The following is a 19794-nucleotide window of genomic DNA, read 5'->3' on the forward strand; positions in this document are numbered from 1 at the left end:
TGTATTTCGTGTGTGTAGCTTACAGGTATACGCTAGACACACGCTTGGGCTGGATGAAAAATGTTTATGCTGCATAAAAATTTCGAGTCGCAGCGTTCACCAAGCGTATACCTTTGTATTTCGACGTACTTCAAACTTATGGAACGCTTGTTTAAAGATTGCTTAGCGTTCCTTTGGGGTGCAACTTACGTATACCAACATTGACAATTTTCTCTGTAGGTTTAGTGCACGCTGGTCTATACGCCAATGTGTGACGCCGGCATATTGCCGAAGAAGTAACAGCACTTATACAGTCTTACAATCATGACTTTCTCAGTACAATACATAAAAAAGCAATTTTCCAGTTCAGAATGAATTACACGATGGACAAGAAATAATAAGAGGCAGATAAAGGGGACAGGGTTCCCTGTGCCCCCTTTTGTGGGATTTTTTGTTGTTGATTATAAAGGGAATCACTGAAGCTATGACTTGAAATGTTTCTCACTAAGCCAGTCAGTAACCGCCCGCCCTCCCCAATGTGGCATGACACAGAACTGCATCTGAATATTATTTCACAATTAAGATCTGTGAAATTACTTCTATTTTTCTTGCATATCTTTCATTATAATTATCATTTTAAAAGAACGATATTTAATTTAATATTTTTGGATATTATTTTCAATTATACTTTGTAAAATTATTCCCCATCATAATATATATTTACTAATTTAGCTTATATTCAAATAAACTATTATTATTCCTTAGTTTTTGTAAAGATTAAGTTTTTTTTATTAACTATAGTGAAATATTTTCCTCCGGATGAAAACATATCAACAACTATATATTGTAGAAACACCACAAAACATTGCACATGGTATGTGGGTTGAATCAGAACGTAGTAATAGTTACACTTGGAAGGAACTTTCAGCGGTAAAGAAAGTTTTGCTGTCCTTAATTAACATTATATCTGGAAAAAAGGTTAAATGGTTTACAGATAACCAAAATGTTGTGAGCATTGTTAGCAAAGGTAGTACAAAAACTATTTTACAGAATTTAACGTTGGACATATTTAGCGCATGTTTGAAGTACAATGTCAACATTGATATAGTTTGGATACCTAGGACACTAAACGAAAAAGCTGATTTTCTGAGTCGTATCGTTGATCATGATGATTGGGGAATATCATATTACATTTTTCAATTGATAGAATCTTTATGGGGCCCGCATGAAGTAGATTGGTTTGCCTCTGACCACAATTTCAAGTTACTGGTATTTTATTCAAGATTCAGCACATGGCACTTTCGTGTGGGTATTCTATTTGAACTTTAGTTTGGTTTTTATTAATCTTATGTGCTTATAGTTGGGTAGTCTATGGGCGTAGTAATTCTAGAAGAATTAAAAAAAGCATTTCTGCCAGTGATCGCTTCATCATTTATTGCCTCTGAGCTTTCTCAGAAAATATCAATATCACCAAAAAGTTATGAATGGTACAAATTGATACCATAAATAAACTAGTATTTGACCAAAATAGTATGTTCACTCATTTTTTGAACAAATATATTCCTCGATAGAATACAATAAGAGAAAAATATAATATGGAAGCTTCGGAGTTATCCACAATACATGCATGTATAGACAAGAGGATCAAGTCTTTGTCAGTGTTAATATAAGGTCAATATGAAAAAATCTATATTCAAGATCAAGTATACACACATACATATATATTTAAATCATACGTCAATCGTATGTCAAGACTAAACTAATTATTAATTTTTCAAAAGCTTTAATATCATTAGGTTTTTTAAATTTCCGCATGAGTTAACTGACATTCTAACCGATTTCTACAATAGTTTGTTGACAAGTATTTTAAATCGTTCATGTTTAATTATTAAAGAATTTATAGATCCAGGATATAGAGAGACATGGAGGAAAGCGATAATGATTCTGGTAGGACTAATCTGATTTTATATGTTTACTGTAATTTTTATTAAACATATTCAAGGGTTTAAATATTTTGGAAGGTAGAATATAGTACGATTACTGGTAATTAATCGTGAAAGATTCCCATTTTGTAAACAGTTTCTGTTGGTTATATATCAAAAATACGAAATTACAAATGTATAAGTTTCTACCCTTCCGTATGCTTATATATACCACGACCTTAAATTTGATAATCTTACTCTTGCATGATATTCCCTTTCATGAATGTGACCTACCGAATTCCGAGGACCAGATTTCCAAAGAAAATTACAAAATGAAAGTTTCTCATCAAATGGCTAAATGAAAAGTTCAATCATAAAAATGAAATGGAAAACAACTGTCATATTCCATATCTGTATGTAGTAAATAGTAGATTAAAGGTTTTATAGCTTTCCTAAGCTCTCACTTGTTGGACAGTTGTAAATTCCACAATTGACAACAATGTGTGAACAAAACATATTGACATAACCATGAATGAGTTGTTGTGCTATGAAAACGCAGTTGATCAGGTTGAGGGCAAACACATTTCGAATGTCGTATTAGGTACAACCTATTACTTTGTCCCTAATAGTATATTAATGACATTTAAAGTTCACTTCAGATCCGAAATTGATTTGATTTACATTCTAATTTTATTGTTGTTATTGAACTAACGATAAAGAACTAAACGCATGGAATGTATAACTAACGTTTATAATTATTCAGTTAAACCTTAAATGTAGTGAAAAGTGACTGGCAATTAATGTGTAGCTTAAAGTAGTAAATATACTTGACTTAAAGTGCCTTTAGCTTTCAAATTCATCTTCCACTATTTTACTCAAATTCTCGTTTTTAATCTATTACATACCAAAACGTTTATCCAAATTACGAAAAGTCTAAATAAACAACTCACAATGCATGGACTTGATAGCATGTTTTAACATTTTCTGTGTATTTTTGTCAGGACCTCATTTTTTAAACCACAACCGACAGTCATATAAATACAAATTTAAACAGAAGGTGACATCTTGCAATTGGATTGTTCTTATTCTGTGTGATTTCAAATTGTAAATTAAAAAGTATGTTTTTCAGCATTGTTACCTGTCTAAGAAGGGTTTTCTTTTGTAGTCTAAATCAGTCAAACAAATGGTTCATCTTTGTTCACTTTCACTGTTGACATATATTTTCCTTTCAATAACTGAACATGCATAATTCATACGTAACCCAGCTGAGGGTTTGAATTGAAGATCACGCGAATATGGATTCAAGGAGGTCGAATTATTAACTTGCAAGTGAACAATTCAACAGCAATGTTTCTTAGCCAGTATATATGTATCCCTGATTATTGAAATTACTTTCAAGTAAGAATTTGTGATGAATACGGTTTTCATTCCTAATCTATTTTCTCTATGTTTCAGAACCATCTACAAGCAAGAAGCGCAGTATGAGTCCAAGTGAAAAGGATAATGATTGTAAAAAAGGTGCTTTAAATAATATTTTTCGTAGTTTATGTTTCACAAATATCATTTGAAAAATATAATGTCGATAAATGAATAACAACAGTAGGTCATCGATATTTAACAACCGATTTCAATCTTTCAAATCTGAATTTTTGAATAAGTAATTTGTTGTTTTTGTTTTTATGAGGTGTGTGCTATCTTCATGAATGAAAAGGTCAACCATTCACTCATCTTTATAAATGCTATTTGTTTTACTTTAGTATGCAACGAACCAAACGTGCAATGTTATAATTCAATGGAGGAGTCAACGTTTAAATCGCCAAAGGTTACTGAAGGTATTTAGTGTTATCATTGCCAAATTAGCTTCCAATATTAACAACAACGAACAATTGAATAGTGAATCCTTAGTTACGACCAGTTTAGTTCATACTTATTGTCAACAAGATTAAATTTAAAAAGACACATTCTAGAAAAGTTTTAAATCATACATATTGTATTAAAAAATGTACAGGCAAAATAAAAAAGAAATATATATAAAACAAGAAGTCATTGCTTTTTTACAATTTATTCGTAATGTATTTAAGTTACATTTTTTTTCATTGTATAATACTCTAATAGATAATAAAAGATAACAGTAGTTCGCCGATGTATATGAACTCATTCAGGACAAACAATCAAAATGAAAACAAAACGTGGATGAAGAAATCGCTCACACTCCAATAATGAGCGAGACCTGTTCGTCGACAGATAAAGCGCGTCGTCGGCCATACATGAATCAGCTGCCATGCCAAAAAGTAAAATCACATAAATACTGAACTCCGAGGAAAATTCAAAACGAAAAGTCCCTCATTAAAAGGCAAACCACATTCAGTAAAATATATCAATTATATTCTGGTAGATTATGATCTTAGACTCCATATTGCTAGTGAGTTGAGACAGAGAAACATTGATTAGAAAACAAATTTAGGATGGTGATTGTAAATATTATGTATTGGCGATTATGGCTGTTCTTCCACGTAACCGTATAGGGGCAGTGGATGTGGCAGGAACACACTCTTGCGTAATTTGTACATGCACAAGAGTGTAATCTATGATTTTAATAGTTACATAGTTTATTTCAAACCAAAAGCAATACAGCTTATAGGTATATCATAAATATGTATATGTATATCAGAACAGAACATGTTATATACAATCGGAGGCAAGCCTACATATTATAAATCATTCAGAAGATTGTCATGGTATAGTTATGTTAACATAATGAAGTGCTGATTATGTGTTAAAAAAAAACAATCCAGCAAACTCAACACATATGTTGTCAATCAAATTTCCAGCATGTGGATGATATCATCCTCTGTATATATTATGTTGTTGGAAATATTTTTCTTCACAAAGTATCTATAACCTCAAACAATGAAATTGTATCTTTAATTCCCATTTTTATAGAAAAGGCATTGTTAAATGAAAATATGTAGTCAATCTCTTTATAGCTAGAGTAAATACAGTGTAATAGTTCTAAAATTTTAGTTTTTCTTCCTGTTGCAGATTAAGTAAAATATTAGTCCATGTTTTCGTCTTTGTATATGGTGACAGATCTATCTATATTAACTCCATTCACAGTTTGGTTAGTCTCTGGATAATTCCGAGTATAGTTTCGTCACTATTTTCAAATACCGTTACAATTCCAGATCCAGATAGGAAGGACGTTTGGTCAGCGCTTGTGCTAAATTTCTTGTGTCTTTTTTAGGTTTCATTATGGTTAAGAACTTATGATTTACCCTTTACCATAGATCTACTTATTTATATTTATTCATAATAATACATGCATAATAAATGTTTAGAGTTCATACAAGCCAGACAAAGTATACAAGGAAAGAGCAGTTCATCGGGAACTGGGGAGGGATGTAAAGACAGACGCAGTTCAGATGATACTAGCAGTAAGTTATATAACAAAATATTGTATAATGCGTTTTTGATAATATCATTTAATCCGTTTTGGCGATGCAATGCCATAAGAAGTAGGTATTCGGAATCAATAAAGGCAACAGTAGTGTACCGCTGTTCGAAAGTCATAAATCGATTGAGAAAAAGCAAATAGCTTAAAAAACTAAAACCGAGGGAAACTCATCACTTATAAGAGGAAAACAACGAAACAACAGAAACACTGAAGTGCAACAAAAAACAAAAGACAATACAACACAAACGAACTATAAATAAAGGCAACAGTAGTATACCGCTGTTCAAAACTCAGAAATCCATGGACAAAAACAAAATCGGGATAACAAACTAAAACTGAGGGAAACGCATTAAATATAAGAGGAGAACAACGACATAACACTAAAATGTAACACATATAGACAAAATCCCACGAGAATAACAAATATAACATATATATATAACATCAAAACCAAATACATGAATTTGGGATAGACAAGTACCGTGACACGTCTTATCGCAATGTGAATTTACACTCAAAAATAAGAGAAAACAAACGACACAACGTTAAAATGTAATACACACAGAAACGAACTATAATATAACAATGACCATATTCCTGACTTGGTACAGGGCATTTTTAAAGGAAAAAAATGGTGGGTTGAACCTGGTTTTGTGGCATGCCAAACCTCGCACTTTTATGGCCATGTGAAATATAACATCAAAATGACAACACAGGACTACAATATAAATAAATTGGAGAACACAATTGACAAAGAATCACACGAACAACAGCCAACAAAAGGCAACAAGTTCAAAATTTTAATACGCCAGAAGTGTATTTTGTCCACACAAGACCTATGTGTGACGCACAGATACAAAAGTTTGAAAGCCGAAACGAGTACAAAGTTGAACAGCATCGAGGACCAAAAGATCAAAAAGGTTGTGCCAAAAACGGCAAGGGTTTTCTGTTAAGTTACCAGAAAATCCCTATAATTTAGAGTAATTTATACTTTTGCAAACAGTAAATTTAATAAAATGAATATTCAAAAGATGTACATGATAAAGCTGAAGTATTAACTAATTACAGGAAACAACTGAAATACATTTACATAACCAGACATTTGAAACACAAAAGTAGACACATCCGAATACGTTTAAACCTCTACGCCAATTGACGTCCTATTTGAAACTGAAAAATGACGAAAAAATGACGTCATTTGAATTAGTAAAACAGAGCATCAAAAAATGAAAAATGACGTCACATAAGAATGAATAAGATAGAATTAGGATTAATTTAAGATTATATATTTGAACTAAATACTGATATTGCATTTAATAACAAAGCACATTTTAATTCTTATTAATATAAAACTGAGGTAGCAATTAACTATATTATAAAACTATGTCAGGTTTGTTATGAATCTAACTTCAAACGTAAAATATCGTACTGATTACTTTGAACGAAATCAAATCTGATAAATGAAGGCGGTGATTAATTTTCTTTACCATAACACATAAATATAATAGAAAAGACGTCAACACATTTGACAAAATCCGATGAGAATTACAAATATAACTTTAAACATTTAAACTAAATACATGAATTTGGGATGGATAAGTACCGTACCACGTCTTATAGTAATGCGAGTTCACATTCGGCAAAACAGTCACAATCGGGAATAAGTCACGTTTGGTAATTAAAAGATTAGACGACATTATGACAAAACACAATCTACCATGTGGTAAAAATATCCTTAGCTAGTTTGGTCAACGAAACATCGTATGGATCCACCAAATCGTGATGGTGTCCATAAAATTTACGGAGTGTCAATTTTAATCTGTCCTCCTCATAACTTTGTTGGAGCAGTTTCTGCGTAAGGAGCACACTCCTGTATATGAAGTCCGTATAGTGTGAACAAGCACGTGAATAACGTATCAATTGTGATATGTAAACACCATACGAAGGGGCAGAGGGTATGTTACTGCTGAGAAATGGGAAATTGATAATTGGGAAGTTGAAATCGTCCCGTTTATCATAGATTTTCGTGTGAAGTCGTCCATCTACGTCAATATTGAGGAAAAGATCAAGGTATGAAGCAGTCCTTCTAGTATCAGTGGTATCCTTAATTTCAAGTTCACTTGGATATATGAGATGTAAGTATTGGCTGAAATATGGGTTATTCAATGATAGAACATCATCAATATATCGGAAAGTAAAATTAAAGAATTTCGCAAGGTGCTTTTTCTTTTTGTCTTTTAGAAGGTTCTGAATGAATTCTGCTTCATACGAGTACAAAAACAAATCAGCCAGCAGGGGTGCACAATTAGTACCCATTGGAATACCGACTGTCTGTTGAAATATAAATCCTCCAAACTCAACAAATATATTGTCGATCAAAAAGTCCAGCATTTTGATAATATCATCTTCTGTATATTTTCTGGGAGATTCAGTGTGATTTTTCACAAAATATGAATTATTGTAACCCAAAACAAGAAATTTGTATCTACGATTTCCATTTTTATAGAAAAAGCTCTGTTTTATGAGATGGTGTAGTCGATCTTTCAACTGAGCATGGGGAATAGTAGTATATAGCGTAGAAAAATCAAAAGTTTTTATGTTGCTGCAAAATTGCAAAGATTGTGATTGAAGGTTAAGCAGTAGATCTTTCGAATTTTTGAGAATCCACATCTGGTTAACACCACTGGTAGAATATATCTCCTCACAATATTTTTGAAGCCCATCTTTAACTGTCGAAAGAATAGTAGTCAGTACTTTAGAAAGATGTTTGGTTGAACATTTTGAAGACCCAGCTATGTATCGTTCTTTATATGGAGTTTTGTGTACTAGTAATTTGGGTATCCAGTATAATGAAGGCAAGTTTTCTTCGTTTTCTTTGATGTTGATACCAAAGGAAAGAAGGACAGATTTATGATTTTGTAAAATTTCGTCCTTGGTAAATGATGTTAAAGAATATGTAGGATTACCAGTAGTTTTATCAATTCCAAGCTCTGTACACAGGGACTCGGTTAGCAGATTAAAATTTTGTAAATCAATGTTTTTAATTTATTTTTTATTATTTCCTGTCTATTTGCATTACTATATTAACGTATTTAAAGTTGCCATCACTATTTCTTTGTTTTCTGGCAATGTGCAGTTTACTATCCATATCCATATACTGAAAAAACCTAAAGGGATCTAAGTCGCCATCTTGAATTGCCTTCCCTACTTTAGATAAAAAATAATTAAAAATATGAATATATTACTATATACCTTACAACAGCCCTCATTTTCTTCCGAAATGATTCTTCTATAACATGCATATTTTGATTTGTGGATTAACAGAACCCTTATGAAGTTTCAGTTGCATTCGTGTCAGAATATTCAAATTTCCCGGCGAAAGCAACGTATCATTCGGAAACTCCCGGGTTGATGCGTTTACTACAACGATAAATCCTTATAAACAGACGAGTGCTGTCCCCTAACTTCATACCTACGCCACACCAAGATATCCTTCATATAAATTAAATATCAAACAAAAATGTCTTTGAACAGTTAGTGCATGTATTGTTTCAATATCAGATTATCCTCCTATCCTTCCGCCCATTGAAAATATCAAATGATTGTCCCAAACTATCGGGTTGTATTTCTGACATCCTGATATTTTTCAAATCATGGATTTATGTAGTACAACACTTACACTTATATAATCAGAAGAGTATGTATGTATATGGAAAAGGGGCCTTCCGATTGAACTTCATACATGCATGCATGATAAGTTAATATACTTTTTCAAAGTATTACTCCAAGTTGACCTACCAACCGGCCCTCCCCCTTTTTTATATCCTGGTACTGTTAGTAAACCTTATAAATCCCATTGAACGTGTCAATATTTTTAGTAACCTCTTTATTATATTGATGTGTCTTCGAAAAAGTCAATGATTTATGTTACCCCGTTTGAAGAAAGGTTCTATTCGTTAACTTTGCGCTCGATATGTAATAATAAATCAAGGGACAGCACTCGTCTGTTTATAAGGATTTATCGTTGTAGTAAACGCATCAACCCGGGAGTTTCCGAATGATACGTTGCTTTCGCCGGGAAATTTGAATATTCTGACACGAATGCAACTGAAACTTCATAAGGGTTCTGTTAATCCACAAATCAAAATATGCATGTTATAGAAGAATCATTTCGGAAGAAAATGAGGGCTGTTGTAAGGTATATAGTAATATATTCATATTTTTAATTATTTTTTATCTAAAGTAGGGAAGGCAATTCAAGATGGCGACTTAGATCCCTTTAGGTTTTTTCAGTATATGGATATGGATAGTAAACTGCACATTGCCAGAAAACAAAGAAATAGTGATGGCAACTTTAAATACGTTAATATAGTAATGCAAATAGACAGGAAATAATAAAAAATAAATTAAAAACATTGATTTACAAAATTTTAATCTGCTAACCGAGTCCCTGTGGCTCTGTAGTGAGACATTGCAAATAATGTTTTTTACATATGAAGACAATATTATTGGAGGCTTTATCTGCTGGAACAACGACATATTTGTCATGCAAAGAGGATAAAGCATCCACAACCTCCGGATTCTTGAAAGGGTTAGAAACTTTAGTACTCATATTACATCGTAGTTTTTGTATGCGCCTCTGAATGCATGATCGAATAGCTTTGATCCATTCAGACAAAGTGTCCAGTTCTGGTTCGTCTGGTTCGCGCTTTACCCATTTTCTTGCATAGTCCTCAACTGCATCCATCAGTAACTTGAAATTCTTTTTCCAGTTGATGGGCTGGGGGATTCTATATTTTGGTCCCTTGGCTAACAACTCTCTTAGTTGTTCATTGGTAACGATGCCAAGGTCTCCAGTAATAATATGACCAGCTGGACTGTAATTGTATTGTGACGATGCACATGAGCAATCCGGAGGCTTGGATTTTGTATCTTTGAGGTTAAAAGCCTCTAAAACTCTCTTGTGGTTGAAAATCTTGGATGCAATATAAGATTACACTTGCCAAAACGCAAAGATTAGATAATGCAAAGTTTGTACGAAATAAATGCAACTTACAAATCACTGAAAAACAAACCAAATGAGTATGCCCACATTTTCCCCATAAGTTTTAAACAATATTGTTATTTCTCTTAAAAAGTTCAATGACTGTTTCATATAATATTTTAAAATGTTTTGTTATTCTTCGATTGTGTAATGATGTCAGGATTTTGTTAGTTTCTGTTAAATGTAATCACGACTTTTATAGATACCTTATGATTAAGTGATTGCCTTTTCTATAGATAAAAGTGTTATTTTGTAGAATGTATGTGCCCTCTAGATGTGTTTTTGTTACTGTCCTTATTGGTTTGCTCTGTCATTAACTCTTAGATAACGTTTATTATTCATGTGCATTTCTATAAGATCTTGTTCACATATGTGAACTGATCTTCAAAGTGTTGGTTTTTTTTTACAGTTGAAATCAAGATTTAAATATAAATAACACTTTAATAAACGCTTTTCACAATTTACTATCATCATGAACGCTTAAACTAAATCATTTTAACCCAATGATGTATAACAACCTAACACAAAAAGAGTTATGGACAACATGGACATATACATTTCGCCACATTTACGTCGCGTCGTAACTACAATCCCCTTCCCTTTCATGATTGTGACTTACCGACTATTTACCGGATTTGTTATAACATAAGCAACATGAAGGGTGCCACATGTGGAGCTTACCCTTCCGGAGCACCTGAGATCACTCCTAGTTTTCGGTGGGGTTCGTGTTGCTTATTCTTTAGTTTTTTATGTTGTGTCATGTGTTCTATTGTTTGTCTGTTTGTCTTCTTTCATTTTTAGCCAGGCGTTGTCATTTTATTTTCGATTTATGAGTTTGACTGTCCCTCTGGTATCTTTCGTCTCTCTTTTATCTTAGGTCGAGTTTACCTTAAGGAGATGGAACCTTAGTTTATTCGAGAATATCATTCTGAGAATTAAGGTTTATGTACCCTTCTGTAGCCATTTTTGTACGAACTTTTCAAACTTCAATTGTATCAAAACTACAGATATAATGAATAATAGAGATAGGCCATTTTGTACATATTCCAAGGGGAAACTTGATGCAAAGCATTATTTTTTACTGTTCCATTGCATTTAATAGAAAAAAAGGACTTTGTGGCAAATAAATCAAGATTTTTATAGAAAATCCACAGCCTTTATCCTTGTACTCTCATATTTGGCAATTTGTTGACTGATAGATATAGGATTATTGCATGCAGTGCTAGCATTGATTTCCTTAAAACAAGTTTATAAATGTAGTTATAGGTTAAGACAAGTATAAATATGGCCATAATCAAGTACACCTTTTATGGTGCGCTCGACTTTAGTGACTTAGCACGAGGTGTTTTGGAATTTACAGGTTACTTAGAACTTTTTGTAAAAAATAAACACTAGCACATCATAGAAAATCAAGTGAGTAATTTATGTTTCAAATTTTATAACAAAAATCTCTGTATTAAAGGCTGTGGATTTTCTATAAAAATCTTGATTTATTTGCCACAAAGTCCTCTTTTTCTATCAAATGCAATGAAACAGTAAAAAATAATGCTTTGCATCAAGTTTCCCCTTGGAACATGTACACATGGCCTATCTCTATTATTTATTATATCTTTAGTTTTGATACAATTGAGGTTTGAAAAATTCGTACAAAAATGACTACAGAAGGGTACATAAACCTTAAAGAACAGTGTGTTAAAAATCTTCGCAGTGCAGACGCACTATCTACTAACTTCTACCTCGCGTACTAATATTGCACCAACAGTTAAATGATATAAAAATGCATTTAATATTTCAAGCAGGTAAATCAAAACGTCGTCAACATACGTGGAGTACATCTAGCACTGATCTGTCGTCATCAAGGGAAGAGGTTCCTTTGGAAACAGGTAGGACAGACAAAAGTAACATAGCAATACGGTATTCTTATTAACCAATCCTATCTATATGTAGCTAAACATAAATAACTGAATCAGCATAACTAAATTTCTAAAACTAAAGGTACTGTGAAAAGCTCACAAAATAATATCACTTGCAAAGTTTATAATTTGATAAGGGAAATACACAAAGTGAAAGTTTCGACGAAACGCGCGTCTGGCGTACTAAATTATAACCCTGGTACCTTTGATAACTATTTCGACTATATAAGACTCATAACAGTTTTTGATTCACACTTTTAATTCCTACAATTCTCAAATTTGTCAATTTGCTTCATTAGTGAAGAGGTTTTTGGGTTCCTATCAATCATTGTATTAAGTTTCTTTTTTTTTCTTAAGTTATTTTTTGTAATTTTGGTTTGCCTTTTCGTATGATATTGTTTGTTTTTATAGTGGGCTTATGATTTTTGAATGTCTTATTTGTTTCTCAACTCTTTAAAAAATATATTTCAGCATCGATGGAGAGTAACATGACTAATGACCGTCCAATGACTGGCGGTATATCATCTGTGCTAGGTGATGGCTGTACTTCGGGAAGTAGGTATAGCATAATGGAAGGGTTGTATTTTTCATAGACGTAAATAATCAAATATCTAATTGTTTCAGCTACGATTTTGTTTTGTAACGAATATTTGTGTTTTTGTACACTATGACATTCATTCCTGTAACTAGACAAAATTAATTTGCTATTTTTCATTAGAATTGGAATTAAAAATCATCAGCAAGATAATATAGAACAGAATAGAATATTTTCATTTCCCAAATTACAGGGCCCATAAAGGGCATCAAATCAGTTACAATTGATTTACATAATTGGTAACATCAACAAAAATAGTCACATGTAAATATATATTTAGTATATTTAATATATATAGGTACTTTGACTTATAAAAGTTTACTTTTACAAATTATGACTTGGATGGAGAGTTGTCTCATTGGCACTTATATCACATCTTCTTATATATAAATAATGTAAATAGAATATATAAACTTAATACAATTTGCATCACTTTTTTTCAGTTATACATTTAATATTGTTTGAATATAATGGTCATTTTGTTCAATATGATATATGTTATGCCTTAATTTACTTTCTTGTGTAATTTATACCACCTCTCCATCAATCATGATATCTTTTATTAGATTGTAGTATATAGTATATATATTATTTCTTGTATAGGTTCAGTTTTAAACCTTAAAGGAGAAACGTTTATTTTTGGAGACCAGAAAACAATAAAAATAGCCAGTATAACTTACAACATACGACGAACTGAAGAGGAAGAAAATATACAACGTGAGCATGAGTTAACAACTATTTAATTTGTAATAACAAAACCAGCAACGGTCTACCTCACAAGATTCACATTATTTGCTTTATTTTGTTATAATATATAAACGAGTTGGCTATTAGGTTTCAAAACAAGACAATTAACTTGACTCACTTGGGAAAAGTTGCTTGTTATTTATCATAAAGTCTTTATCGTCACGCGATTTATTCCTAACTCATGATGGTGAAACCACAAAGATGCAAAATCACTTGCATGTTTATTCAAGCCAGATTTAAAATATATTCAGAGATCACAATAAACATACTAGTACCTGCATTACATTCTCTATCACACGAATTTTTAAAAAGCAAGAACAAACATGATCACAAACACATTATAGCTGTAAAGAGTTATTGTAAAGTTCCTGTTTAATTTCAACAGGAAGGAAATATATAACCAAACTTATAATAATCTGTAGGCAATATGGAAATAGTTCTGTTCGTTGAGTTTATTAAATTTTGTATAGCGAATGTGTCTTGCAGGGAATATTAGAATGAAACGTATGCAGCTAATTCTAATCATAGTGTAATGGTAATACCAAAAACCCTCATTAGGTACATTCGACATCTTAATATACATAAAACATTCAAGAGCATTTAAACAAAACCGGCACGAGGTACGATTTTGCTAGGGGAAGTGAAAACCTTATTTTGATCACAATACAAAATATTATTGATAAACTGAAAATTAAACATTGAATTTTGCATGCTACACTATGAATAGATGAATTTAAATATACAAAAAAACTTTTAAAAAATCTTATATTTCTGCTTTTGTAAACACAGAAAACCACATTATAGTTAATGTTCTAGACATTTTAGTCTCTTTATTCGACTCTATTATTCGATCAAATACTTAAGTAGGGGAAGAGTACTTTCTGAAGCAGTTCAACGCAGTAGAAGATTTATTTGTGGAAACTAGAGGTTATATTGATGCAGAGGAAAAACTCAATAAAAAACATCACGTGTTGATAACAGGTTCATCAGGTGAAGGGAAGTCGTTTATAGCAATGAAGCTTGCGAATCAAAAGATGTCTGAAGGGTACAGTTTAAGGGAAGTTGACAACATTACACAGTGGAGAGAACAGGTTCAGTGGAGAAAGAAACAGGTTGTTTTGATCGATGATTTATTCGGGTTCACCTACTGTTCAGACAGAGATGATGATAATCAAAGACTAATTACTAGTATTGGTATAATCTTCGATGATGAAATAAAAAATGAAGACTGTTTGTTCGTTATAATGACATGCAGAAAAAGCGTTCTGTTCAGAATCATGGAATATCTCAAGTCAAATCAGGTACTTGATAAAACCAACATTGTCGACCTGTCGGATGTCGGGTTATTACCATCAGAACGTACTGAAATTCTCGACACTCATCTATCAAAATATAGAGCACACAAAACAATTTCAGCTGTAGAGAAGCAGAAAATAATAAATAGCAACTGTCCAATTGGCTATCCGAATTGTGTCCATATGTTTACAAAGAACGATAAGCTTTTTGATAAAGGTACTGAATTCTTTACATCTCCCGTTGAATATGTAAGAAAAGAGATACATCGTTTACATAAGGCTGATGCTGATGTATATGCTCTCCTAGTGTTCTTATTAATAAGGGATGGAGAAATCAAAGAGAGTACGCTTAACCGACTTTGTAGCGAAAGTGATGAATTTTATTTACTTCAGAACATCGTTCATTTCCCAACTGTAAGACAGTTCACCACGCGCCTAAAAACAGCATTGAAGAGGGTTGATGATGCATTTATTTCCCAAGAAAGCATGACTATACAATTTACACACTCTTGTGTGTTAGAGGCCGTTTGTTTTTCTTTCAGTGAAACATTAGAACACGAGGCAATAAAATGGCTTCCATTTCAATTCATTGTTAAGCGTGTCCGAACTACTGATTTTAAGAAATCAATTGATGATGAAGTTGTAACGATACGAGAGGCCGAGTACGAAAATCTTTCAGCAAGATTTATCGAAGAGATTAAACGTGGAAACATCATTGAAGTCTGTAAACATCAAGCGTTTACAGTTCCACGATTTGTGAATAGCTTTATTGTTCTGTTGGAAAGTTTAAGAAGAGATGATATAAACAGGCTTCGTTTTATTTTACAAGTCACTGAACAGGAAAATCATCAATTGGCATTGTTCAATGGATCTTTGTTATACTGGGCTTCTTCTCTCAATGCTTTACAACTTTGTTTATTGTTGCTTAGTCGCAAGTTCTATGACTGTGTTGAGGACAAATTTTGGGTTCGTATACAAGCATCAGCTGCATTTGTACCAGCCTGCTGGTATGGATTCCCGACTCACATTTTAAAGGATTTAGTTAATTTGATGGCAGACGTTAATAGTTCAATACATGAAAATAGAGTATCGCAAACTCATTTCTGTGACTGGTGTACGGTTCATGACAGAGAAGGAATGTCTGCTATACAAGCTACGGTCTTCGGTGAGAACCTACGTAAACATGAAACATTGTTGTTTTTGCTTGATAACAAAGCTAAATTTAAAGCTAATTCAAATCACAGACCATTGGTGAGAGCAGTAAAAAATTTCGTGAACGATATGGAAAACTGTTCGTCGAATTCAGATAGTTCTTTGAAAACTATATCAACTTTACTTGATGGAGGAATAGACATCAACTGGAAAGATGCACATGACAGAACAGCAATTTGGTACTCTGTTGTTTATGACAATATTAATATTGCAAAATTATTAATATCAAAAGCTCACAATATTACAACCCAGTCGTTACTGCCGTTTTCAAAAAGTATAAGTATGGTTAATTTTTTGGAAGATCGAAATATCGATACAGATTTTATGCAAACAGACGGACATGGTAAAACATTGTTGCATAGAGTGCAACATGAAAGTTTAATTCAGTATTTCATAGATAAAGGTTGTTCAATTAAGCAAAGAGATAAAGACGGACGAACTCCAATTTTTTATTCTAATAGTGTGGTCATATGCAAGAAAATGTTAGAAATGGGCGATTCAATAAGTCTTCAAGATTTTGATGGCAAGACAGTCCTTCATTTCATTAAAAACATCGAAATTATAGATACATTCTGCAGAGCTTTCCCGAGAAAGATGTACAGAGAGTATTAAACACAACTGACAAATGCAATCGAACCCCAATTTTTACTGCAACATCACTTGAAGTTATTCATTTGTTTGTAAAGTATAAAGCAAGCGTAAATTATCAAGTAAAGGAACACAGTATTAGTGAACAAGGTTACATGGTACCAGACGATCAACCAGGATCGAAAATATATGTCATACCAAGAGATTCAAAACCGTTTAAGGCTTCTTCAATTTACTGTGCCAACTATTTGAAGAGTCTTCCAAATATTAGCCCGAATTTACAAGACGATGACGTTGAAGAAATGGAATTTTTAACGAGTACATTATGTCCGACAATGTCATCGGAATCTTCCGAAACGAATGTCAGTACACAAGTTACTCGGGAAAGCACGGAATATGGCATAGAGTCGAGTGAAGAAGACACACGAAGGGAGCGATACACAATTGGTATGAAACTTGCTTTAAATGGGAAAATAACTAAGACACTTGTTCAGGATTTAATTGACAGAGGGGCCGATTTTAGCCTCACAGATGACGAACAAAACACATTTTTTCATTACATGGTTTCCCCAGATCATAAAATTACTGACACACCAGAATTAGTGAATATGGTATTAAATTCAATGACACCACAACAACAAAAGCGTATCATAAATCACCATAATTCTTCTGGAAACACAGTACTGCATTCAGCTTGTTCTTGCACAGATGTTAATAAACTTCTCCATTCAAAAAGACATTCCCTTGTCAGTATCTTGTTAAATGCTGGTGCCGTGACTAATATAGCAAATCATAATGGCGAAACGCCCTTACATTGTCTATTCAAATGTACATGCTCAGAAAAATTTGAAATCGGTAAACTGCTAAAGCAGAACACACAATTAGATCTCCAAGTATTCACTGAGAACCGATCAAAAGAAATTCCACTTCAAAGACTATGCTGTATACAGGACCAATCAAATCGTTTCACTAAAGATGCTCAAAACGTAATTAAACTATTGTACAATGTAGACTTTTTTAAAGACTTCTTCCTTAAACATATAGAATATTTTTTGACGAACTCTAACGTTTTGATAATTGAAACTGTATATCAGTGTTGTCAAGAACTATCGCAAAGCGAAAAGGATTCGCTTGTCGATTTGTGTTCAATCGATTCACACAAATTTAATGTAAGAACATGGATAATATTGTCACTGATTAAAACAACAAACAAGAAAGATCTGCTAGCAAAGATGAACCTTCAAGATGACGATAAACATATCGTACTAACACATTGTATTTCAAAAATACAAGAAAAACACAGACGACTTTCAGTATTGAATTTATTACTTACCAATATACAAGACATCAATGAAAAAGATAGTGAAGACAGACCACTGCTCATCAATGCACTAATTGCATGCCGATACCACAGAAACGATATGTATAGAGTAATTAAACTCTTTTTGAAATGTGGTGCTGATCCAAATATTGAAGATAATGATGGATTATCTCCCTTTCACTACTGCATTATGTCAAGTTCGGGTGACGACTATGTTTTGAAGTGTATCAAACTTCTACAGGACAATAAAGCAAATTTAGAAGTAGGCCATCCATTGATTTTAGCTGTACAGGTAAACAGGTTACGAACAAGAACCATAAAATTTCTTCCGAGTATTGTTTCGCCTGATGAAAAAGATGAAACGGGAAATGCCATACATCATTTAGTTGTGTCATATTCCAAATACGGACACAGTTTTCAAGTATCAACAACAACCTTAACAGCGCTTGTTGAACGGGGAGTTGATATTAATATGTACAACGATGATGGCGAAACACCTTTACATGTTGCTATGCGATTACAGGTCCAACCCCACGTTGTTATAGAAATGCTCAGAAACGGCGCTGACGTAAATAGAGAAAAACGAGAAACAGACATTTCAGTAGGATCAGAACCAATGGAAATAAGTGGTTCTGTACAGGAAGAAGAAATGTTCAATGATCAAAACGGAAAATTATCCTTTCAGTACATGCTGGTATATTATAAACTTAACAGTCTTTCGGTTGTGCGTGAAATGTTAAAATACGGTGCAGATCCATTCCAAAAAGATACACAAGGACGAAATTCATTTCATATAATCTCTACTATGATCGCATCAGATTCGTTTAAAGTTCTGCTTTTACTTCTAAGTCATTTTGAAAATTCCGAGGTAGATAAATGTATACCAGATAAATTAGGAAATACACCATTGCATTACGTGTGTTCCATTGGAGATATCGACGATGGATATTGTTCATCCTTGCGCGCTGCTGTTATCCGTATTCTGATAGCGAAAGGTTGGGACATTAATATGAGTAACAGTCTTGGCCAAACTCCGTTTCATCTACTGGTTCATCAATACCATCAATTTACTAACAACTTGAAACCCGAAAAAGAAAGGTGTTTACACAACATCGTAGCCATTATGAGTATTTTTCTTGCAAAACACGTTGATCTTTCAACAAAAGATGGAGACGGAAAATGTGTTCTGGATTATATTGATGCTTTGAGAATTAGTGAGTTAAAACATATGGTTAACAATACAAAACGTCCTGAGGAGTTACTGAGATTTCACGAATATACACTCAGTGACAGTCGTAACTGATGGATTGTACTATCTAAATACCAGCGTCACTTTCTATTTTGAGAAGCTTGCAATCGTTGTTGAGACTTCCATAATTAAGGAAATGTTTTTCTTAAAAAAAAAAAAAAATATTAATGTGATTGTTAACTTTTGCATTGTTATTTTAGCCATGGCGTTGTTAGTTTATTTTCGATCTATAAATTTGAATGTCTCTCTGGTTTCGTTCCTCTCCCTTTTTTTTTATACCAGACCTTTACATAAGTAAGTTCTGTAACAATGATCGAGCTCTTTCTAGAATTTGTATACTTCTAGAAAGAAAGGCTAATCAATTGTCAGCTTTAGACACTTTAAACACTCTAACAAGTAAAACTGCTTCTTTTCTATCATTAGGAATTGAAATTAAAATAACATTTTGCAATTTTTGAATCTTGCTTTAGGTTTA

General features: G+C 32.7%; 2 protein-coding genes across 2 annotated transcripts; both read left to right on the top strand.

Moving 5' to 3' along the window:
- The first annotated feature begins 1832 nt into the window (after positions 1-1832).
- Positions 1833-16773, top strand: LOC139500665 (uncharacterized). The gene is made up of 8 exons (XM_071289444.1): positions 1833-1926; positions 3357-3419; positions 3659-3733; positions 5240-5335; positions 12196-12282; positions 12784-12867; positions 13511-13624; positions 14522-16773. The coding sequence occupies exons 1-8, from the start codon at positions 1902-1904 to the stop codon at positions 16771-16773; spliced, it is 2796 nt and encodes a 931-aa protein (XP_071145545.1). The 5' UTR covers positions 1833-1901.
- Positions 16774-16904: 131 nt separating this feature from the next.
- Positions 16905-19373, top strand: LOC139500280 (serine/threonine-protein phosphatase 6 regulatory ankyrin repeat subunit C-like). The gene has a single exon (XM_071289021.1). The coding sequence runs from the start codon at positions 16905-16907 to the stop codon at positions 19371-19373; it is 2469 nt and encodes an 822-aa protein (XP_071145122.1).
- Positions 19374-19794: the final 421 nt, after the last annotated feature.

Source organism: Mytilus edulis, chromosome 13, assembly GCF_963676685.1.
Source record: "Mytilus edulis chromosome 13, xbMytEdul2.2, whole genome shotgun sequence".
Taxonomy (NCBI): Eukaryota; Metazoa; Mollusca; class Bivalvia; order Mytilida; family Mytilidae; genus Mytilus; species Mytilus edulis.

Excerpts from the sequence above, each read along its gene's own strand:
- LOC139500665 (XM_071289444.1), top strand. The coding sequence starts at position 1,902 with ATGGAGGAAAGCGATAATGATTCTG. Across the intron at positions 3,420-3,658 it reads GGATAATGATTGTAAAAAAG|TATGCAACGAACCAAACGTG; the intron begins GTGCTTTAAATA and ends GTTTTACTTTAG. Across the intron at positions 12,283-12,783 it reads AGAGGTTCCTTTGGAAACAG|CATCGATGGAGAGTAACATG; the intron begins GTAGGACAGACA and ends AATATATTTCAG.
- LOC139500280 (XM_071289021.1), top strand. The coding sequence starts at position 16,905 with ATGGTACCAGACGATCAACCAGGATCGAAAATATATGTCATACCAAGA.